The sequence below is a fragment of the Ictalurus furcatus genome, chromosome 4 (genome assembly GCF_023375685.1).
Source record: "Ictalurus furcatus strain D&B chromosome 4, Billie_1.0, whole genome shotgun sequence".
NCBI classification, from domain to species: domain Eukaryota; kingdom Metazoa; phylum Chordata; class Actinopteri; order Siluriformes; family Ictaluridae; genus Ictalurus; species Ictalurus furcatus.
This window is the reverse complement of record NC_071258.1, coordinates 20060046-20085297: the sequence shown is the minus strand read 5'-3', so window position 1 is coordinate 20085297 and position 25252 is coordinate 20060046. Positions and strand designations below refer to the sequence as shown.

Here is a 25252-nt window from a genome sequence, read left to right as displayed (position 1 = left end):
ACGATCATTCAAGATTTTGAACGATCATTTTTTCTGATGACATTTCTTCCTCAAAGTTTTTAAAGGTTTTATAATTTAATTTTTAATTTTAAGGTTTAATAATGCGTTGGACAGTTTTTATCCCACTTCCAGGGATTTCGGCAATATTCTTAGCTGTTTTCTTTGCTTGATGCAGACCAATAATTTGCCCCTTCTGAGATATAGTAACATCTTTTCCATGACCATGGGATACCACTTCCAACATGTTTAAGAAATTAGAAGATACTGCATTAGTTGGGGTTAAAAGAATTGTTGGCAGCTGAAACATATTAATCACTGCAATAATGATCATAGGCTTTTAAGTATTTGCTTATTTAAATCCAAATAGCGACTTTTTTTTGGCCAGGCAGTGTGTGTTTGTTTATATTATTTATATATATATATATATATATATATATATATATACACACACATACACACACGCACATATATACACACATATATACATACACACACACATGGTATCTCACAAAAGGGGTGTACTCACTTTTGTTGCCAGCAGGTTAGACATTAATGGCTGTGTGTTGAGTTATTTTGAGGGGACAGCAAATTTACACCTGTTATACCAGCTGTACACTCATTACTTTACATTGTAGCAAAGTGTCATTTCTTCAGTGTTGTCACATGAAAAGATATAATCAAATATTTACTATATATATATATCTCTGAACTGAAAATTTTTCTTTTTTTTTTATGACGTCTACATTATTGAGTTAGTACAAAAACCTTTTAGATTCCCAAACATTAATTTTCCAGCACAAAATTAAATGTTACAGGAAAATATTTGTATGTCAGTAAAGAAACCAGCATACTAAGTGGTAAGAGACACTTTTCAGACAAAGAACTGATGGCTGCTGTATTTTGCTGCAAAAATAAGAAGCAAGTGCGACCATTAAAGTCTCCAGAAGAACCGTGTCTGGATCTGCAAGACGCTCAATTAAACTTGCAGCTCATTTCTGTATAAAACTACATTAATTCTAACCGAGACATTAGTTCTAACTGAAATTTATACAGTTACTTTATTTATTTTTTTACAAACTTTTTTACAAACTTTTTACATATTTACAAATAACACCATGGCAGGCTCCAAGCGATTCTGAATGGCGCTGATATAATTTCGTTTGTGATATCAGTTATGTTCACTACAAATTTATTCACTGGCAGCTGGTCATGAGGTTCCACTTTGAGTGACTGACCAGTGCATCCAGGTGGGGCAAGCAAAGAACGCACTGTCCAATAAACATTCAGATGTATTTTTTTCTGTGCAAAATGCACCCGCCCACACTTCATTCACTCCCAGTGCATCCTGACATGTAAAAAGCCTCTTATCCAATGAGTGTCAATCTTTTATGCACAGAAATTTGGGCGCTTTCCATTGCTTGTGCGGACTGCATGCAGTTATTCATCTGCCCCAAGCACCAGCATGGAGAGTGAGAGCCTATTCAGTGCAGCATCTCATGTTCTTGATGAGAAGAGCAACAGTCTCTCCTGCCTTGAAGAGGCCTTGCCTTGTCTCTCTCTTCTTGTCTCTCTCTCTGCCATTTTGGCTTAAATAGAAAGCAGTCCAATTTGCTATGTGTATAGCAATTACATTAAAATTCGTACAGTCCTGCAAAACTTTGTAGTTGACTTGAGGCTACATCTGTTGTTTACAGTTTGAGGTTGGTTTTAGTTCTATTGCTGCTCTTTTGCACTGTTGTTTTGCACAATAATCTTTAATGTGGAAATACATTTACATAAACAGAATAGAGACCTAGTTCATTGCTTGTCTGCAGTTTTGCATATTATAATAGTTTTCTAGAACTTTACATTATTTGGATAATTGGATTAAAACAATCTGTTAAACTTGATTGTTACAGAACTGAATGAAGAATAATATATTTAATTTTATTTAATTAAAAAAAATTTGTTTTGGTGTGTTAATTTCTTGCTTTGAAGTTTTTTTAATTCAGATTCATTAAATTCATAAGATTAGTTAAAAAAGTCTAATATTTATACAATTATACAAAAAAAAAAATGTAAATGGCTTTTAAAAAAATATGTTCAGTTTCGGTTTGCGGCCAAGTGCATCCTGAATTTTCAGTTTTGGCCCAGAATTTTCCTTTCGGTGCATTGCTAATTAAAACATTATGTTCACGAATGAGTAACAAACACCAAGAGATGCACCAGCTTCAATAAGTGTCTATTTGCACTGTGTTGGGGGCTTCAAGGAAGATTTTCATGCAGGCTGCACTTTTCACTGAAAACAGTTTGAGTTAAATGAATGAACAGTGTGAAATTGTCATGAGATATTTGAGTTGCTAAAATATTGAATCCCACCAGGTTTGATTGACAATATAGACACTTTGGTAAATATTTCAGTGCCACGTTTTAATGAAATTTAAGGGGAAAACAGGCTTCCCATGTAGTCTTAAACCAAAAACCTTTGGCTCATTTAGATTTTTATCCAATTTCCAATCTTCAAAAATTGGCATCAAATGGCTTAGGAAACAATAACCCTCACTAATCAACAAAATTATGTTGAGATTTATGAACAATATGGCCACCACCTACTAATCAGTTCTAATGGAGCAGAGCCTACTCAAACACCTCTAACTCATGATTATTTACAGCAACCACCAAGCAACACCCTAGAAACCACCTAGAATACCATAGCAACCACCAAGTAACACCCTAGTAACTATCTGGGATACCTTAGTAACCACCTGGCAACATCTTAAAAAACACTGATGTATAGACATAGGTTTATTTGACAAATGATATAAAACACATACAGTCATGGGAAAAAGAAAGTATACCCTCAGGTGACAACAAAAAAAAACATACCACAAAAGTTCTGTAACAATATCCTTTGCACTGATGAGTCCAAGGTGGAGATGTTTGGTGAAAACTAAATAGTGTATCACCACAAACACCTCATAGCAACTGTCCAACACGGTGGGGGAGGAGGGTGATTTGTTTTTGCTATACACTAAAGACCGTAGAACAGAATTTCAGCTTTAATTTCCTGATATTTACAGCTAAATATGTTAAACAACTTCAAACACATCTTTTACTTGAACCCACCCATTTTAAAAGTGATCAAAAAATACTGGAACATGTGACTGATAGGTCACCTTTTTTTGATGCCCAGGTATGCCTTGTTAGATTCTTTGTTAATAGCACTGAATGTCTACTCTTGGTTTGAGTCCTAGGTTTCACTTGCGAAGATTGCATTTGTTGTAAAAACGGATAAACCAATAATAAGACTAGAGATCTGTCTATGGGAGAAAAGCAACCCATTCTGAAGCTGAGAAAAGAAGAAAAATCATTCAGATCCTTTGCATAAACATGGGTGTGATGAGGATGAGGGAGGGGCCAGGCTGTGAGGATGCACGCCTGGCACGGAGTTGTCTAATTGGTGGGAGAACACAATAAAGGAGCAGCTGGACATGCCAGAGGGGGAGAGAGACACATGCACTTTGTGTTCCATTTGTGTTTCTGTTATGTTTGAGTTCTGTTTATGATTAAAGTTTACGTTTACGTTCAGCCGGTTCCTGCTGCCTCCTTGCCCATTGTGAAGTTTGTTACAATGGGGCATAGCCAATACAATTTGGAATGGAAAGAAACCACTTGTGTACTAACAACCAGACATGGAAAAGTCCAGCCAAGGAAAACACCACCAGTTGATGACAAACAGTGTGAAAGCTGTGAAGAAAACAAGAGTCAGTGACATCAACAACCTCAACATGGCAGGGGTGAAGGTATTACAATCCATCAAAAATGAACCAACAAACCAACATGTATAGCAATGCATGATGGGACATGAGTCACGTAAAAAGCGTGTTTGTTTTGATAATGGCTCGCAACATGAATCACAGTTTAACTTGGACCAAAGTTAAAGGTAAAATAAATAGGTAAAATGACTCGAGGAGAAAATGCAACATCGTAACAAGTCCCCGTTTCAGACCAAAGCACAGATCTACAGGTCTGAAAACGCCTGTTCCAATACTTTTGCTCACCTAAAATTGGGTGGTAAGATGTCATGTTCTAAGCCGATTAACACATCTAGCTGTAAATATCAGGAAATGAAAGCTGAAATTCTGATTCATCATCTCATTCATCTTTTCATCTCAAACACAAATGGCTTCAGTGTACAGCAAAAATAAAAGACTTGGCCTTGCTGTTCCAATTAATTTCAAAAGGGGACACTAATTTTATATTATATATATATATATATATATATATATATACACACACACACACACACACACACACACACACACACACACACATATATATATATATATATACACACACACACACACACACACACACACACACATATATTCTCTATATACACACACACATACTGTTTGGCACCCCCTACTCTTCCACATGCATACACCATATACAGTTGTGGAAGATTATGATGTTGAATCCCACTATCTGCTGTCACCCATATAATGTTACATTCCCTGTTGAGTGTGGTTCCTATCAAGATGTCTTATGTTTTATTAGTACTCCAAGGTCTGCTGGAAAGGAGACATACAGACAGTAACAGACAGTTTCTGTTGGGATTTACTCGTCATTTGAAGTACAGTGTGTTGCGTTAGTGTCTACCTGTTCAGCGCCATTCTGTGCTTTGATCTATAGGCCACCTATCGTGGACAGTGCTTTTTTTAAGTGATATTTGTGAATTTTTAACTTCTATTGTTCTGTTGTGTGATAGCATGTTATTATTGGATGATTTTAATGTACATGTCTGTTGTCCTGGTCGACCCTTGGTTACTGAATTTTGTAATGTCTTGGATTACTTTGGTCTTATACAACATATAAATCAGGCAACACATGTCCTTGGTCATACTCTAGACCAGTGGTTCTCAACACGGAGAGATCAGAAGGGGGCGCAAATTGTTTTCAAGAAAGAAAAAAAAAACCACACAGACAGGGCATCATTTGGGTACTCTATTTTATTGCTTTTCAAATACAATGTGCATAAATGAAAAACTCCACGTTCCCTCTCCCTCAATATTTTCTTTTTGCTGGGGAGAGGCAGAGCTTAGCCTGCCTTTTATCCAGCTGTCAGTGCAGACCAGTGTTGCCAACTTAGCGACTTTTCAGACCCCTTTAATGAAGTTTTTGCAAAAAAAAAGCGACAAATCTAGCGACTTTTTGGACAAACCTTATGACTGTCCTGCAAGCACGAGGTCTTGCTTTCCTGCTGCACTCACACTTCTCTCTGCATCTGTTCAGCGAGTGGCTGAGAGCCGGAGATTTAACAATGTCACGGCTAACGAGACGTGCCCTTCATCCCAATTTACATAATTGGTATGCGAACGCTTTTAGAATGCAAGACGAATGTAATGCAGCATGTTTTACATGTAAAATACTACATGTTATTAGAGCCTAGTTCTCTTGTTCAAAGTAGTTACAGTGTTCAGAAACATTTTTGATAATTCATGTTCCATACCTGTCTGTTATAGTTTTATAAAAAAAGTTATTTAAAAAAAAAAATCTATCAAAACAGATTATAGATTAAGTGTGAATATGTATGTATGTATGTATGTATATATATATATATATATATATATATATATATATATATATATATATATATATATTTATAAAAATAAGGGGGTTGGGCTTTAGTTACAAAAGGTTGAGGGCCTCTGCTCTAGACCTTATATTGTCATATGAAATCGCAGTTGATAATATTAATATTGAAAAGGCTTCCTTTTCTGATCACAAGCCCATTGTTTTCAATGTCCCTACTACTAGCTCTGTCGTCATAATTATGCCTTTAGGCTATTACTCCCGTTTTATTAATTCACTCACTACCTCTCAGTTTAGTCAAAGTTATCGAGCTAATACTGTTGAAACATCTATCTTGAGTGCTGCAGAGTCGTCTTCTGGGCCTGATGATTTGATTACCTTATTTTACACATTTCGCTCTAATATTTTAGACTCTATTGCTCCTTTCAAGCTGAAACAACCAAAGCAAAAATCTTATTACTGGCTGGACAATGATACTCGTTCTCTCAGACAGGCTTGTCATAAAGCAGAGCGGAGATGGAAGCATGATCATTTAACTGTGTCCTTTGAGATTTTTATAGATTGTCTGTTTAAGTTTCAGAACGCAGCAAAGTCAGCTAGGTCTAGGTATTTTTCTAATTTAATTACTACACACTGACTATGTTTATATGGACAGCAGTAAACTAATTATTTACCTTACTCTGATTAAGATAATGTGATTAAGGTGTTTACATGAGTCGCTTTTAGAATATTCCTATCATGTTCCCGTTTTACATGTTTTAGAACATAATTAGATTAACAGCCCGCGTCATTACGTCACCGCGCCACGCTGTCCGACGTCCCTTCAGAATTTCACGCATCAACATACAGTTCGTCTTCGTTATAGTACCGTATACAGTTTTGGGTGTTTTTATTTAAGTTTTTTATGAACACTTTAAGTGCAGTTAATTATTTGTCATACTGTACGTGCTAATAGACGACTGCTTGAAGCCATGGGCTGTGTCTCAAACCGTGTAATTACCGTCTATATAGTAGCCGAGATATATGTATTTTTCCCCACTACAGGCCTATAGTAGGAAAGTATGCGGTTTGGGATGCGGCCGAACTGATCGTGTCCTGTCGCAAAATGCGGTGAAAACTCTCACACGACGTTCATAATGTGATTAAGGTGTTTACATGTCTGTAATACACGTCCATAATGCGACTAAAACAGGAGTGCTCCACATGTCTTAATTCGATTAGAGCTTAATTCGATTAGAGCTTAATTCGATTAAGACCTTAATTATATTAAGGTAAGTAAAAATTGCTGTTTACATGGTGGTTTTTAATCAAAGTATGGTCTTAATCGGATTAAGAGTGGATTATTGTTGTCCATGTAAACGCAGCTACTGTCATAGACCTAAGATTTTATTCACCATGATTAATTCAATAATTAATCCTAGTTGCCAATTCCATGGGGAATCCTCGGCTGAACTCTGTGAGAAATGTTTTATGTTTTTTGCTGATAAAGTGATAGCCATTCTTTCTTCCTTAATTTCACAGTTCTCAGACCTGTCCCTGAATTCGCTGGCAATACCGTTTTCCTTTTATCATTTTCAACATGTTTCTCTAAAGGAACTGTGAGATCTGGTTAATTAGATGAAAATAACTTCCACTTCTCTTGATTTTGTTCCCCGAGAGATTATAAAAGCAACTTTTTCCATAATTGGCCCTAGTATCCAGGTGTTGATAAACTCATCTTTGGATGCTGGGGTGTTCCCAAATTATTTTAAGCATGCTTTTGTTGAACCTTTGCTTAAGAAACAGGGTTTGGATCAAGGTTGCTTTAATAATTTTCAGCCTGCCTCTAAGTTAATGTTCCTGTCAAAGTTGATAGAGAAAGTTGTGCAGTCAAAATTGATCCTGTTTTTAAATTCAGCTAAGTTATTGGAACCTTTTCAATCTGGTTTCACTGCTTATCATAGCACAGAGTCTGCTTTGCTAAAAGTGTCCAATGACATTGTACTGGCAGTGGAAACTGGTAAAAATACAGTGTTGATGCTACTAGATCTTACAGTTGCCTTTGATACTATAGATCATAACGTACTTCTTTGGCATTTAGAGCATTTGATTGGTATCAAGAGTTCTGCCTTACAGTGGTTCAGCTCATATCTTAAAGACAGGCCCTTTTCAGCAGCATTGGGTAATTTCTCCTCATCTTCCACTCCTGTTATTAGTGGTGTAGCTCAAGGCTCCATTCTGGGCCCACTTCTTTTTAAATTATATATGCGTCCGTTGGGACATATTATTAAGGCGCACAATGTCTCTTTTCATTTATATGCTGATGATACCCAGTTGTACATACCGTTGAAATCTGGCGACTCCATTCAACCACTGTTGAACTGTCTCAACGATATTAAAAAATGGCTAACAAATATCTCTCTCCAACTTAATGAAGACAAAACCGAAATAATTATTTTTGGGCCCCTGAGATTGAGAGATGGTCTCATTAAAGAGCTTCGTAATCCCTTCCCAGGTTAGGAACCCTGGTATCATCCTGGACTCAGAATTATACTAAACCAAGCAAATAAATTTGGTCGTTAAGAATAGTTTATCAATTATGGATTATTTCTAAACTTAAAACTTTTTTGTCTTTCCAAGATTTGGAGAAGGTTATTCATGCTTTTGTCACATCATGTTTAGATTACTGTAATTCATTGTACTTGGGTCTTCCTCAGTCATCTCTTGCTCGTCTCCAGATGGTTCAGAATGCAGCTGCAAGGCTGTTGACCAAGGCAAAGAAATATGATAATTTCACCCCAATTTTAGCATCACTCCATTGGCTCCCAGTCCATTTTGTTGTTTGTCTTTCAAACTCTTAATGGTCAAGCTCCTTCTTATCTCAAAGATCTTCTTAAACCACATTCATCTAGCAGATTCTTAAGATCTTCTGATAGGTTTCTTTTGTATGTCCCTCGATCCCGTTTAAAAACTAAGGGGGATAGAGCTTTTTCAGTCGCTGCCCCTCGTTTATGGAGTCAATTGCCACTGGATCCGCCTTGCACCTTCTATTATCATTTTTAAATAGAGGCTGAAAGCACCTCTTCTCTTCTCCCAGGCATTTTAATTTTTTTTTTTTTTTTTTTACTATTCTTTATTGTCTGTCTCTATCTGGTTTTATTCTATTTTCTATTGAACTTTCTGTTACTCTGTTCAGCACTTTGGTCAGCTTTGCTGTGTTTAAAGGTGCTATATAAATAAAATTTAATTACTTACTTACTATCTCATGGAGTTTTTCCCTTTTCACTCTCTCCTCTGTTTTACTCATTTGGAGTCTAAATCAACATTGATTTAATTTAATTAAATTAGATAAAACATGCATTATGACCACATATGATAAAATAGACATTTTCTTCTGGTTTCACAAAATCTCAATTTTAACCGATACAAGAGTGTGCACTGTTGTGGTAAAGCTACAGATTAAACATAGCTCATGTAGCTTACTGTTTAGATTATGAATGCATGAAATACATAATACTACATAATGTAAAAGTATAAAATGTATATGTTATGAAAAACAACAGAAAAAACATCAAATGAGTTGCTGCAAAAAGTAATATTAAAGTAGGAGCACATTGGAAGTGCCACTGCATCTGGTGTAACATGGGCTTTATGAGCAGAAAGAGGAAAAAAAAAAAAAAAATCAGGCTAATTCACTGGCAGCTTGTTAGCTAATATAGTGTTCTTCGAAAATTGGTTAGAACATAATTGGTTAAGAAGAACAGCTAGAATGATGAGTGAGTCATTTCAGTATTTTCAAAGTTCATTCATTTCAGAGACACAAACAATGAAACCTATGCCGATTATCCAAGCTATGGTAAATGCAACTAGACACATCTAATTATGTATGAAGGAAAACATATGACACAATAACAATTTTTACAACCCTGTCCGTCACAACAACAGATAATGAATAATTGTGGTGAAATACCTAGCCATGCTAACTAGCTGACAATACGTAGACTGCTATGGTAGTTTATCCAAATAATGGTAATAATGGTAGCTGTTTAATTTGACCAAATATTTATGATTAGGCAGTTGACAAGTGGATTAATACAGATTAAACTTTATATAATTCACCAAACCAAGACATTCATCTCATAACTGGGCATATAGTGCAACAGTTAGATTTGGTTTCAAAGTTTCAAATACACCACAGAATAGGGTATACAACTAAAAATATAAGAAACCAATTGGAGTCCAGTTTTCTTCTCAAGTTAATGGATGAAGAACGATGCTGGTGACCAGGGCATTAAAACAGTAGCCTACTGAATCAAAACCTGAAAGCCAGTATGCACATGGTCTGCTAACTTACTGTAAACTGTTTCCCAACAATGATGCAACCATAAAGTTTAGGGTGATATTACCGTTCGGGCAAGGTCTCTCTTCATGGTGTTGCGAGTAAGGAGGTGCAGCTTTATCTCAGCCTCCCATTTCCTGCAGTTCTGTACATACTCGTGGCTGCCCAGACTGTGTTTACTGAGGAACAAAGACAGGCATCATGACTTGAGTCAGTGGCAAAATGCAACTATAGCATCAGTATTAAAATGTCAAAGTTTGAGCTTTAATTTTTAAAAATACATTTTTATGTTATATTATTATTATTAGATAAGCTATGTGCATACACATGTCCATATCATAACCACACAGGAATAAAAGGCTACATTTTTACATTATTAACTTTACTGGTACAGACTTTTAAAGCTCTGTTCCAGTTTTTTTTTTTTAAACATATTTTGATACATTGCTTCTTTGATCACCCTGAAGACACATTTTTAAAAAGTTTACTTCCAGATGCTAAAATTCTGTGTTAAAAATCACTACAACTTCTTATAGTGGAAAACAACCAATAACAACAGAGGCAAATAAGTCTGTAGAACAGGCTTAAGTTTTATGGATAAAATCAAACCCCAGTTGGCTTTTTACTTGGTGAACGTTCGTGATCGACTAAGACAATACTCTGATTAAGAAACTACCATGTTACAGCAATTTTTGATTACCTTAATCCGACTAAAGTCATACTTGAAGTAAACACAAATCGAATTAAGACATGTGGAGTATTCCTGTTTTAGTCGCATTATAAACGTGCATTACAGACATGTACGCACCTTAATCACACTATTAACATCATGTGGGAGTTTTTGCCGCATTTTGCGACAGGACACACACACACACAGCAGTGCTCAACCGTTTGACGGCAAACAACAGAGCACGGCTGCGTCTGAAACCGCGTACTTACCTGCTATATAGAAGGCGAGATACATATATCTCAGCTGCTGTATAGTAGGTAAGTACGCAGTTTTGGACACAGCCCACGACTTCAAGCAGTCGTCTATTTGCACGTATAGCATGACAAATAATTAACCGCACTTGAAGCTTTCGTGAAATTAAAAATAAAATCACCCAAAACTGTATACGGTACCATAATGAAGACGAACTGTAAATACGTGAAATTCTGGCGAGAAAGTCGGACAGCATGGCGTGGTGATGTAATGATGTGCGCCGTTAATCGATCCATGTTCTATAACATGTAAACAGGAACATGAAATAAGTATTCTAAAAGCAACTCATGTAAACACCTTAATCACAATATTGTCTTATGCAGAATAAGGTCAATAATTAGATTATTGTTGTCCATCTAAACGTAGTCATAGCTTCATGACCATTTTGGTGTGCTTGCTGTCTAATTAGTTTGCACATTATTTGAGAACAGTTTGGTTTATCAAAAATCGTTTAATAACTTTTTGTCAACATGGTCTCCTGATCCGAGAAAATGTGGTGAAGATCCAATGAACCATCTAGGACAAATTCGAAAAAGTAGATTTTTCAGAAAATTCAAAATGGTGGAAATTCAAAATGGCAGATGTTGAAACCTTGTTGGTGGCACTAGAGGGTTTCATGGGATTTTAATTAACATTTATAACAGTTATAGGGGTACCTATTGCCTGATCTCTACAGAATTTTGCATGCTTTATGAAGTTCTGAGGTTTCTGTTTCTGGTTGGGTACACTTCTTTATTCCCATATTTAAAAAAAATTTGATGTAAGGAGTCCAGAAATATGGACTACAGTCCAGAGAATTGTACTTGTTGAGGTGGAGTAAAAAATATAGGACTAATTCGCAAAAGTAGGTTTTTTTTAAATCACAAATATTTTATGATATGATTGACACCAGTGGTTCTTGAGGTAAAGTTGTCAAGTATTAGAAGGTCTAATATATAAATAACGTGTGTATGTGTGAAACATTGTATACTATACAATAATTTATACACATGTAAAATGTAATAGTGCCTCCCAGTGGCCGATTAAATATACAGCACCCTAACATACAATTCAAAATGGCTAACACCCAAAAATATACCACTTACACAATTTTAGGACAAGTTATACAGAAATTCTAAGCAAAAATAGCAATTTTTCAAATCTCATGACAGTAGTTGGCACTGTTCTGAAACAGCTCATGTACCCTCAGGTCATGGTTCTTATAAGGCACACCATGGTTGGGGTCAATAAGCCAAAGCGTTGTGGAGACATAACCTCACATTCATTTTGGTGTGCTCACCATCATATTCGATGACAGGTTATACATGAACGGTTTGGTGTATCAAAAATCTTTGACTTTTGGTCTTCATTGTCTGAAGATGATCCAAGCAAAATTTGATGAAGTTCTGCCAAACGGTCTAGGAGTAGTTTGCAAAAAACTTCATAATGGTGGAAAATTTTTCATAGTGGAAATTAAATTGGAGATATAGGGACAATGATTCCAATGATATAAGACACTTGTAGTACTTATAGAGTACCATGGTTCTATGCATTTAACCAAATTTCTATGCGTATTTTTTTTTTATTACATATGGAATTATTCAGCTATTCAAATTGATGGAAACTGGTAGAAAAAGATTAGACATAAAAAAGGTGCATTATCCTGTGGCTCCATCTTGTGGGCAACATTAGCATTACTGCCCTCATTTGTCACTCACATTTACTGTAGATAAATTGCTGATAATATAGAATTTGCTATTAGCCCTGGAATGAGAAGTTTGGCAAAGCAATTTGGCACGTTTTCTCAGATTGTCCTGTTGTCCACGTGTATCAAGTTTCATGAGATTTGGACATTGCATTTACAAGATATAAGCTAATTAGCTATTATTTGACATACTTATTTACCACACCCACAAATATATGGGTCTCTATCTCCACAATGATTCAGTGAATCAAAATTCTTGAGATACGTTTTTGTCTGCAGTATCTCAAGATGGTGCATACCAGAGTTTACCTTAGCCAGTAAATACCAGTTTTTGACCATTAAAAATTCTAAATGTCCTATAAAATAAAAAATTGTCGGACACAACGTCCGGTAAAAATATTAGCAAAGTACATTCACAATTGCACAACTAAATAAGGTCTCTATCTGTGCAAATATACCTTTTTTCCCCATATGCTTCTCCTGTAACATGTACTCTGATTTTCTTGCATTAAAATAACCAGGTTGATGCACATCTCAGGCTGCAGACTGGACACAGATTGCTCACTTCAGCAGCAGAATGCTTCTTTGCCATGAATAATCGACAGAAAACAGTCATAAAAAAAAACAACGAATTTACCGTGGGAAATTATAGGTCTACGATGTTTGTATTTTAATATTTCTTTGTAAATGAAAATATATGTTGCAAACTGCAGTTTAAAGTTTTGCTGCACCCTGTTTTTGTTTTGAATGTTTGTTTAATTAGATGCTAATTCCACGACTAACGCCTGTTATTTTGAATAATATGGGGGGAAAAAAAAATTTATGTACTTTTATCTTTAATTTGACTTGATGGTTTTGTTATTATTATACTGCTAACATTTCTGGCTTTTTTTTAAGTTACTTTTGCTTTTCAGCAGATTCATTCAACCACACGTACGTTTCTGTGCTGGTCGGCTCTATTTTTTAAATTTAATTTTATTGTTTATTAAGCAGGGATAATGAACGGTCCATGACTGCCCCAGAATTAGCTACAAAGCTAAATTTCAGCTGTCGTCCCTAGGCAGAAATTATATACATAAAAAAAGAAAAAATACATAAATAGATTTTTTTTTAAAAATGTGCATCAACATAAACTTAAATTCCACATGGCGTGATTAATTAACGCATTAATCAATAAATAAACCTGAAATATAAAACATGAATCATGAGCCAAACATTATGCCTAAAGCTGAGAATACATTGCAAATAATACAATTGCAAGAGAGCTGTACTTTGATACGAAAATTTTTGGCCGAAAATGGCATTTTCAGGTTTTGGCCAAATATGAGCCAAAAATATATACCGCCACATCCCACCAGTCAGTGCTCTGCGCTCAGATTTCATGCTCACTCTATCGTTGCATTGCAGCGTTACTAAACCCATGATTTAAAGAGCATTACTTTGATGCAGAGAAAAAGCAACATGCACGGGAAAATGATACAGGCATAGCTGGAGGTGATGAATGTATCTTCTGAAGGATCGATGTGCAGCTCAGAGCAAAGTGTGCCAGAGAAACGGGTGCATAGAAGTGATGAGACGCAAACTCCCTCACCTTCTGACGTTTGACGAGATTCTACAGGAAAGCACTCCGATCCACAGCAGTGCCACAACAAGCGCAGCTACACTTTCCATTGCTTGTGTGGATTGCATTGCAAGCACCAGCACGGAGAGTGAGAGCCTATTAAGTGCAGCATCTCATGTTCTTGATGAGAAGAGGAACTGTCTCTCCTGCCAGAAAGCTGAGCAACTTTTGATCTTCAAGAGAAACCTGCCATTTTTGCTTATATAGAAACCAGTCCAATTTGTATTGTGTATAGCAATTACATTGAAATTCATATAGCCCTGCAAAACTTTGTTGTTGTCTTGAGGCTACATATGTTTATAGTTTGAGGTTGGTTTTCGTTCTGTTGCTGCTCTTTTGCACCGTTTTGCACAATAATCTATAATTAATGTGGAAATACATTTACATAAACAGAATAGAGACCTAGTTCATTACTTAACTGCTGTTTTAAATATTATAATCATTTTATTGATTTATAGTTTTTAAATTCAGATTCATTAAATTCATGAAATGAATTATAAAGTCTAGTATTAATACAATTATACAATAAACTACTTTAAAAATGGGGTTTTTAAAAAATAATTTTTCAGCATCCTGAATTTTCGGTTTTGGCCCAGAACTTTCCTTTGCACATGACTTTCCTTAGTGCATGACTATCAGTAATATAATGGATTACTAGCTTACAAGGTGTTCAGTGATCACATTTGGATTGTCTTTAGCCATATTTTCAGTTGGAATTCAATTGTGCAAAAGTGGAGCATTGGCTAACGTTACTTGGTAGCTTATTCCAAGTATTGGCTCCTCTTATAGAGAAAGCTGAATGACCAAACTCTGTAGCTCTATACTGCACTTCACAATCACTTCTTGAAGAGGCTCGTTTGTCTTAAAAAAGTGGTAAAATTAACAAAATTATCAAAAGTAAATAAATAAATAACTTTTTAATTAGATCACCATGATGATATCTAGTTCTTTTGTGTCAAATTTTTTTAATGCACATTTATATAAACTATGTAAAGGCCTAAGAGTAGTTTTTCCTGCTTTTGACCATAATGTGATGCAGAATGAAAAATGGCAAAGAATCATCAAATGCAAAAAACAATAGCAACATCTGTTGAAAGTTTATTCCTTATAAATTAAAATTTTCTTATGTCAAATGTAACTGCACCAAATACTTTTATAATGTGTTTTCAAATGTCAGGTGTCTCTCTTTTGCTCTTGCTTATTATGAGAGGCACTGAAAGCACAAAGAGACACACAAGTAAACTCTGGCTAATCCAACACAGGTTAGACCTACGTTCTCACCTTCCACAATTGACGCTTGACCACGCCCCAATCGCATGTACTATGCATAGTGCAAAGTGTTATCCGAAATGAGATGACCAGACTTTTTCCAGTTTGTCTGATAAACCATCATTCCCAGACATGCTGGGCGTCACAAAAATTCTGTAGCAGAAACTCTAGTGCATATCTAATTTTGTGTGAATGAGACAAACAGCTTAGGAAGAGTTTTAAAAAAAGTTTTTTCCAGAAAATTAGAATTGCAGATACATTTTATTTATAAGAAAAAAACAGGAGATACACATTTTGTACCGCTTGATGCAAGGATTCATATGAAGCAAGAATTATGTCAGTATGCACGGGTGCAGAGTTATTAGCAAAAAGTCATCATACGGTTGCGGAGTTATAGTGGTTTTTCAGTTTTAGTGAATCCTATTGGCAGAATTTGACGCAACTTCTTATGCTTCATCAGCATCTCCAGTTGTCGGTGTATCAAGTTTTGGTACGTTTGGACATTGTGTTTAGCAGATATAACTCAATTTGTAAAAATGGCTGTCGCCTGACCAATTAATTAACTTGCATCTTTACAACGCTTTGATTAATCAAAAATCTTTCGATTAAAAAAAAGTCAATCTTTGAAAAAATTAGAATGGCGGATAAACTTTATAGATAAACATATCAATGAGATTTAAACTTGTTAGGGCTTAAAGCAAGGATTCAGAAGAAACAAGAATTTTGATTCAATCACAGTTGCGGCGTTATTAGCTAAAACAAAGTTGCTTATTATAACGCCATCTTGTGGCAGATATTCACAATGCAATGCTTTGATGAATCAAAATTCTTTTGATAACTATTTGTCATGAGGGTCTGTGAATTACACACACCAAGTTTTGTGCAAATGGGCCAAATTAGGAGGGAGTTCGAAAAAGTAGATTTTTTAAAAAAATTCAAAATGGTTGAAAACTTTTCATGACAGAAATGAAATTGGATATTTCATAATGGAGATATATTTTGTAGGGCATGACTCAAGGATTCAGAGGAAAATGGAATTTTGATTCTAGTCCTTACGGTTCCAATGTTATTAACCAAAACACAAAAGTGATTATTATAGCGCCTAGTGTTTGATGGATGTGTGGTGAGTGGGTTTTCTGAACATTCCACCAACATTGGTGTCTCCATCACTTACGGTCTCTGACGCCCAGACACTTTTACGGGAGAAGAAGAAAATCAGTACAAATACAATAGGGTTCCAGCACGTCGGGAGGAGGAAGAAGAAGAAGAAGAAGAAGAAGAAGAACTAATAATAAATAAAAATCCCTAAAAAAAACAATAGGGTTTTCAAGTTTTGTGATGATTGCTCATAGTTAACTTGTATCAAATGACTGCTGAAAATGGATTGGCCAAGGGCAGCCACATTTTTTTCAAGTAACCAGTTTGTTCTTAAGATTACTACAGAATAGCCTAAGGATAGTAAATCCCGCATTTCAGCTCAATCGGATTTACAGATTCTGACAAACAGTTTTCTGAACTTAACTAGGCTGCCTATCAATGACCATGCCCACAACTCGGCATACCTCAACTACACAATAAATATTACAATATTATATGCAAAAAATTCCTATTGGGTTCCTTATTCACCTTCTATGCCATCCAAAGACTAAAGTTAAACATTTTCTATTCAGAATTACTGACATAGGGAGTACAGAAAATTGTACTACAGTCCAGAGAATTGTAGTTGTTGAGGCTGAGTGAAAAACTAGGACTAGTGTGCAAATTTTTTATTTTTTTTAATAAATCACAAATATTTAATGATTTGACTGACACCAGTGGTTCTTGAGGCAAAGTGTTAAGTATTAGGAGGTCTAATATATTAATATAGTGTATGTGTTTGAAACACTGCATAATATACAATCATTTATACTCGTGTAGAATGTGATGGCGCCTCCATTTGGCTGATTTCAAATACAGCATCCTTACACACAATTCAAAATAGCCAATGCCCAACAATGGCCAACATAGTAAAATGTAGGGATGGGTACCATTAAGGTTTTAATGGTATTACTACTCTTACTGATACTGCTTATCGATCTGGTACTTTAATGGAATTCTTATCAGTACTTTGTGTTGTGTTTTTTTTTTTATGAAAAAAGAAACTAATTGAGAACAGAATAAACTTTGTTTTTTTTTCATAAAATAAGTATATTATACATCTATTTGTAAATGCACCAGTGTGAATTATTTTTAGTATTTAAGATTTATATAATGCAGAAAAAAAATACTGTAAAGATTTGTATGCAAGGCTATTTGTAAAATAACTGAAAGTGATGTGCATTTAATACCCTAAATGTTTACATACTGATTTATTTCTTTATTTTGACTTTTAAAAACAAGTGTTGAATGTGTAATGTTTATTTCATTTGGGTGAAAGGACATAATTTCAATGTAAGGTAAGCAAACCAATTACGTTTAATATTTATTTAAAATGGCATGAACAACGTTAATTCAACATTACTTTAATGAGCAAAAAAATGTTGGATCAATTTCGGAGATGAACGTTGTTTCAATACCTCGAGAGACCTCGAGTATGCGATGATGTCATTGTTATTTGGGAAGGCTGCTAGCATACATACATGATGCACATGGGGCAACCAGAGACAAGCTAGCTAGGCAGTGGAAAACTTTGCATTTCTCTGTCTGCACATAATGCACTTTTGATTGATGCTTTGACAGACTGCTTGTGTTACTGTCCTTACAAGCAAAAATCTTGTTGCACTTGTTGCAACAAGCACTGTCTGCATCAACTCTAGTAAAGTGTTACAACTAGGGATGCACCGAATGTTCGGCAACCGAAATTATACGGCCGAAAATAAGTGAAAATGCCGAATAAGGATTCGAATTCGGTGTTCGATGGAGTAAGACGCGAAGTTGGAGGCTCCAGCTCATTTCGATTAAAATTGTAATTAATTAGCGCTTTTTGGTCATATAATATATTTTGACTTATTCTATTTCGTTTCCTTGTTTGCACTTTGAGGCACGTTAAGATGTCTGGAAAGAACACGAAAACCCGTGGTAGCATTCAGACATGACTGAGACCTAGTGTGCGCGCCGTGAGCGAGTCCCCTTCTCCCCCTGAATCCGCGTCCCTGAGCAGTGACCCTGACTTCGCCGCACTCAAGCTTGAGTTGCTGGCTTCACTGAGGAAGGACATTGCCGATATTTTTAAAAAGGAGTTTCAGGCGATGTTCAGGGATGCGCTGTCTACTAACCAGCTTGACCTGCAGGCCGTGAAGAAACAGCAGGCTGGTGATAAAGTCGCTACTGAGGCTACCATATCAACACTGAAAGGTACTGTTGGAGAAATGCAGCACGTGCTCTCCGGTTGCACCGATGACATAGTTCATATGAAGACTACTATCGAGTCTCTCACTGCGACCGTGACTCAATTAGAGAATAAATGTGAGGATTTGGAGTCGAGGTCACGGCGCAATAACGTTAGGATAGTGGGAGTTCCAGAGGGCGCTGACACCTGTACAACTGCTGCTGTAGCGGCCATGTTAAAGGGGGCGTTTGGTCTGGAGAAGGAGCCGGTTTTGGACCGGTCCCACCGGGGCCTTCAGCCGAAGCCCAAGCCTGGTGAACGACCACGAGCTATTGTGTGCAGATTCCACTATCACAGTGACTGTGTTGATATTTTACGCCGTGCGAGAGAGATCCAGCAGATTAAAACGAGGGATTTGACCATCTCCGTTTTCCCTGTCTACACAGCCAAGATAGCCCGGGCTGCGTTTAACGAGGTTCGGCGTCAACTTCGTGGTATTGAGGGAGCTCGCTATGGAATACTTCACCCAGCTCAGCTTCGCATTACATATAACGGTGTTGAGAAGGACTTTATTTCAGCGGAGGAAGCAGGAGACTACGTTAAACTCTTGATATCGGGGTGAACTGCATCACCTATATAGTGGAGTTTTTTTCACTTTTATTCTTTTTTTGCACTCGGCCTTCCTGCTCTACAGAATTCGGATTCTTATTGAAGATATTGTCGCTTGCATTACTTCATCTAGATTTTGTGGACTCACTCTTAAATTTACTTCTGTATTAATGTGCTTCTCTGTTTTGATGCTCTGACTGGGTTAGAGTTTATTTCATTTTATTAATGTTGTTTCCTCATCTTTACGTGCTACACTGTTATATTATTTGTTACAAGTCTTTAAAAGGTAAGGACATTATATTTGTTAAAGTGCGCAGACTATTTATCAGATTTGAAGTCAGTAGGGGACTTTTCTCTTACTGGAATTTTTTTTTGTTTAGGTAATTTAGTTGGTTAGTTCGGCTTACTCTGAGTTGTTTTCACATTGTGGACAACTCTTGGTGGGGAACACTGCTGTCTCCCTTTGTTTTATGGAGACTTTGGGTGTGTTGGGGGGGAGGGGGGGTCCCACTCCAGCTGGGACAGGCACTCCTTTAAGATTTATTTGTTGGAACGTCAGAGGTAATCCTGTCAAGAGATCTAAGGTTTTTATGAATTATTTATTTATTTATTTATTTTGATATAAATGGCATCCCTTTATTGTATACTTTATGGAGTTACAGACACGTCCCACTTAAATTTTTGTGCCTGTTCTTGGGTTTTATAGTATTTATATAACCAGCGACAGTTATTGAGTAGCCATTTTTTTTGTTTTTTGTTCTTCTTCTCAATGAAATATTTGGGAAAGGGAAGGGAGGAGAGAAGAGAAAATGTATGATATATACATGAATATATTCATGGGTAAATGAATCATATGAAAATGAATAAATAAATTAAAAAAGAAAAAAAAAAAAGAAAGAAAAAAAAAGAAAAAAAGAAAATGCTGAATAAATTTGACCGAACAATGACGTGTTTGATGACGCGACCAAATAGCCTAGCAACTAGAGTGAGACGCGCAAATGTCACGACCTCGATGAGGGGGTGCGCGCATGCTCGAGCTACGTGCTCGAGCTACGTGCTCGAGCTACGTGCTCTTCGGATGTTTACTTTTTTGTTTCTGTCCCGGAGTATTCTGTCACGTCGCGAGACGTAAGGGAGTAGAGTATGGAAGCAGGTAAAGACGTATTTATTTAAGGGCAGGCAGACAAATCCAAATCATAATCCAAAAAATGTAGTCAAGACAGGCAAAGGTTTCGGGCGAGCGGCAAACAGGCATAAACGGGGCTAATCTATAGTTTAAACTAACTAAATCCATCAAGGAACATAACATTAACAACATATCTAACTATACTATATCTACTATAATACTCCGCGAGGTGTTCAGGGACGCGAGCGGTATGTATCCCCAATATAATCAGCCGTATAGAACCGAATAGAACCATTTTTTGCACTCGTCAATGCACTTTTTAATGCACTTTTTTTATTGTAGGCTACAGAGTGTTACATTCTTTCAGCGGTCAGTTACAGGCCTAACACAGGCTATTCAAGGGGGGCTCAAAGATGACCACGTAAAAATATTTTTATTTTACTAATTTATTTATTTAAAGTTATATTGTGCCTTGTCGGTAGACTATGCCTGGTGGAATGAGAAAAAAAAGTTCAGTGTTAAATAAATATTTTGAAATTGTTTTTGTAATTTATTTTTTTCTTTGAAAAGCAAGACAAAATAGTAAAAAGCACATTTTGACTATTTAATTTATGCAATGGTGAAAAAAATGGCAAAATAAATGGAAAAAACGTGTTCGGTTTCAGCCTTCGGCTTTTGGCCAAGTTTTTCATTATATTCTGTTTCGGCTTCGGCCAAGAATTTTCATTTCGGTGCATCCCTACTAACAACACTTCTGAACGTTTCGTTCTCTCCACCATTGTCACTCTGTGTATTAAGTGGGAGCTTTTGTGTTGTGTGCATGCTCTCACCGTTGCATGTGACAGACAGCCTCTGCGCACAGGAGATCTCTTCTGGATTGCAAATAACGAAAATGCAGACGAATGTCTTAATATCACAAATTAGAAATGGTTCTCGAGATAAAATGTGCAAGATAACGTTTATTTAGCAATAATAAATAGGAAATATATTTTATTTCTCCAGTACCAAAAGCAGAACTGATAGCATCAGAGCTTATTGATACTACGGTCTTTCGTAATTTAGCACCGGGGCCTGTTTAATACCAGGATTCGATACCCATCCCTAGTAAAATGTACATCATTCGACTCGGTATAACACGCACACAAAGCAGTTCCCCCTTCCACATACATGAGCTCACAGATGCCCATGATTTGACATGTAAAAACACAGCATGTAAGAGTGCAGAGGAAGACTCGAGAGACAGGCAGAATTTTAGCAGAACTCCAGGCTCGCGTTTATTTGCGCCACAGTTTTCAGCACAACTCAATCAAAAAAACATACCAACTGAAAAGGGGCCATTACTAGCTCACAGCTTTTTCCCTGTTCACTGTCTCAGTTCAAGTTCATGCTCTGTGGTGTGTGTGTGTGTGTGCATGCATTGCCACACTGTGATTGACAGGGGAGACAGAGTATGCCATCTCTCCCACTCAGAGACCATGGCCTATTTTGCTCCAGTGGTTCTCTGTCCTAGTTGTCACACCATTAGGATTCAAACTTGTGAATTCATTTAATGAAATGTTCGTGATCATTGTCACTCGTTTGCTTTACTGCCTTGTTTTACCCTGTTGTGTAAAAGTTTTACTTGACTCAAGTGTGGTCAGAACTGCAAAATGCTACAGATAAATGAATCTCCAAAATTTTAAAGAAAAAACTTCCATACTGCATTACTATGTGACTTCCAAATCCAATTTTACGATGACCAAAGACAAATTAAGCTTATTTCATGACCACTTATTTCATCATCACTGTATGCATTATCAAGTTGTGGAAAGCTCATGGATTACACTCAGTATGTTAAAAGGAATCCCACTGAAAATTAATAGAGAATTTTGAAATTCATCAGTGGGACCCTCATAGTTTTAAGACAATTAGCCAAGAAGACTGGGCCAAAATTAAACCTAATATTCAAAAAGAAAAAAAGAAAAAGAAAACAGCCTTACTTGTTGGGTAAGTTACTCAAAAAAAAAAATCCACTACTGATTACTAATTACTACTTTAAAATTGCAAGCTGATAACATTACTGATTACTGCATGTAAAAAAGTAATCAGATTGCTAATTACTTTACTTTCATGTTACTTTCAAAACCTATCAAACCCACAAAAATACAATGCAAAGTTAAACTCAGTTCTTTCATTAATTTTAGCATGCAATGTATGACATGATCAGAAAAGGTTGGATTCATCATAAAACTTGCCTTGGGTGTTGCCACCGTTTGTAGGACTACCAGTTTTGTTTAGGCTGGACTCCCGATTCCATCTTCCAAATTCTGTGGTTATTTGACAAACTTTGTAGGAAAATAATCCTTTTTTTTTTTTTTTTTACTCAAAATGGCTGATTTTCTGTTTGACAAATCTGTTACATCAGGAACATTTGACATGTTCTAGAGAATCAAGAGACAGAAGATTCTTGATTTGATATTGAGTAGTTACGAGTGGTCTTGTGAATTTGTGAATTATAGCACCGCCTAGAGGGAATTTGGGCAAGACCTCTTGGAGACCCTTAAGATAAAATTATTCAGGCAACTACAAATTTTGTCAAAATCCATCACACCATTACTAAGATACATTATATGGCTAAAAGTATGAGGACACCTGACCATAACTCCATGGGCTTTCCCCTTGGCTAATGTATATATCAGCCAAACCAGATAACAGACCCCATCCTAATAAGATTGGAGTAGATTGTTCAAAGGACACAATGGCCTGAATGATGATCAACTTTCTTATACTAAATTAAGTTAAAAGAGAGGTACATAATTGTTCCCAGCACTGTCAAAAACAAGTGCTTTCAATTCTGCAAGAGCCAAGGGGGAACTTTGCTATTAGCTGGGGAATAATGACTTACTTTTGTAGGACCTGTTCCTGGCCACAGACCTTCAGGACATAGCTGCTGATGTCCACCTGGCTCAAGTCATCATGGGCCCAGCAGAGTGCCTGCATTATCAGTAGCTCCACTGGTGAACTCACTACAAGGTAGAAAATTAGACAGAGGAAAGACTTGATTTGATGGCCATCTAAAAATTAAATTTAGGGTAAGTTTAAATAAAAAATGTATTAATAATAAAACACAAACAAATTTTGAACTTCAATAAAAACATTATGCAGATGTGTCAGTGATGTTAAGCCCTATTCGGGGTAAAGTGGGGTAACCAAAGGGATATTCGGAGCAGAAGTTTACATGTTGGAAACTTATCATCCCAAAAACAGCTTTCAAAAGTCATTAAATGAATAAATATACATTTCTTTGCATGTGCCCTGCACCTGAATAATTTGCTTAAGAAAGGCCTTTGTATATTTTGATGCTATAATGATGACTTCATTTGAGTGGAGACATTCAACGTTAGAAATAAGATGCGACCTCAATTTGCCATACACTGTTTTTGTGAAAAGCTGGGAATTGCTAAATACTAGCTAGCCAGAAAACTAGTTTTTCCTCACTCTTTCTCTCAGCAAAAATTATGCGACACGTTTCACTTTTTACACAACTGTAAGAAAAGATTTCAAATTAAGGTACGTGGTCTAAAAAGAAATTTTTTAGACCAGAATTATTGGCATTCTTCAAATAAATGAGCAAATATTTATTGTACACAATAATTAAAATTTTCCCCTCAGATGTTACCAACCCTTTAAATCAGGGGTGATCTCTCGCCTTCTCAAGAGTTCCTGCAGGACACAGGCCTCAGGTGGGTGCAGGAACACTCCTTAGTCCCAGGCTGAGGGTCTTAAAGTTGGTGATTGTACCAGTGGACAAGAGAATTGCATCCATGAAATTTCAAGTCTAAATATGCAAAACTGAATGTTTGTGCATATGTAATATGGAACAAAAACAGATCACAGTATTCACCCTTCCTGGAGAATGTGGTTATGAAGGTACTGCCTAATGACTCCAAAGTGCACCTGGGGTACTTCAATGTTGGGATTATTGGAAAAACTTACAGTGCTGTGATTGGGTAAAGGGCAGTGCTGACCTCTACTAGGGATATTGTTGAGCGACCAAAGGATACTTTGAGGAACTCCATAAATGAATGGACGTGCCAACCATTCATAAGGCAAGGTCATAAATCTCTGGTGTTTTGGTGTCTAGAGCTTAGCTCACACATACAGCAAGCTATGAAGTCGCCAATAGGTGTACCTGCTACTGATTGCCATGGTAACATGGATGGTTCAACTAATATTCCACTTTTGACAACAAACCAGTTTTCTTGCCACTAAAATTAAACATTATAAAGGGAGAGAGTTTGTATATAAAATTCACCAGTGTATATACAGTGCTGTGAAAAAGTATTTCCTGATTTCTTCTGGTTGTGTGTACATCTCATACTAAACCGTTTAAAAAAAAAAATGAAAACAAAATCTAAGATAAAACAAAGGCAACCCGAGTAAAACACAAGACATTTATTGAAGCAAAAAAGTTATCCAATACCAACTGGGCATGTGTGAAAATGTTTTTGCCACCGTAGTTACTAATTCCCCAAATCTATGAAACTCAAAATGGGGTAAAGTTGGATCAGATGCAACCAGGCCTGATTACTGCAAATCAAATCAACATTTAAATAGAACTTTTTCAACAGCATGAAGCTGGTTAAAAGGTCTTAACCAGTAACACACTAAAAGAAAAAAAACTGGGAAAAAAATTTAATGAAATTACAGAAATGATGAGGATGAAGGTGATTGAAATACATCAGTCTGGGAAGGGTTACAAATCTATTTCAAAGGTTCTGGG

The 25252-nt window shown here is 36.3% G+C and overlaps 1 protein-coding gene across 4 annotated transcripts in view; it reads right to left on the bottom strand.

Annotated features, from left to right (window-relative positions):
• pik3c2a (phosphatidylinositol-4-phosphate 3-kinase, catalytic subunit type 2 alpha) overlaps positions 1-25252 on the bottom strand; it is a 138374-nt gene that overhangs the window by 63623 nt on the left and 49499 nt on the right. For all 4 annotated transcript variants that reach the window (XM_053623267.1, XM_053623266.1, XM_053623265.1 and 1 more), the window contains 2 exons: positions 23375-23495; positions 9960-10071 (listed from right to left, as the gene is read on the bottom strand). In XM_053623267.1, coding sequence (XP_053479242.1) covers positions 9960-10071; positions 23375-23495 — 233 coding nt within the window. The remainder of the gene's footprint in view (positions 1-9959; positions 10072-23374; positions 23496-25252) is intronic.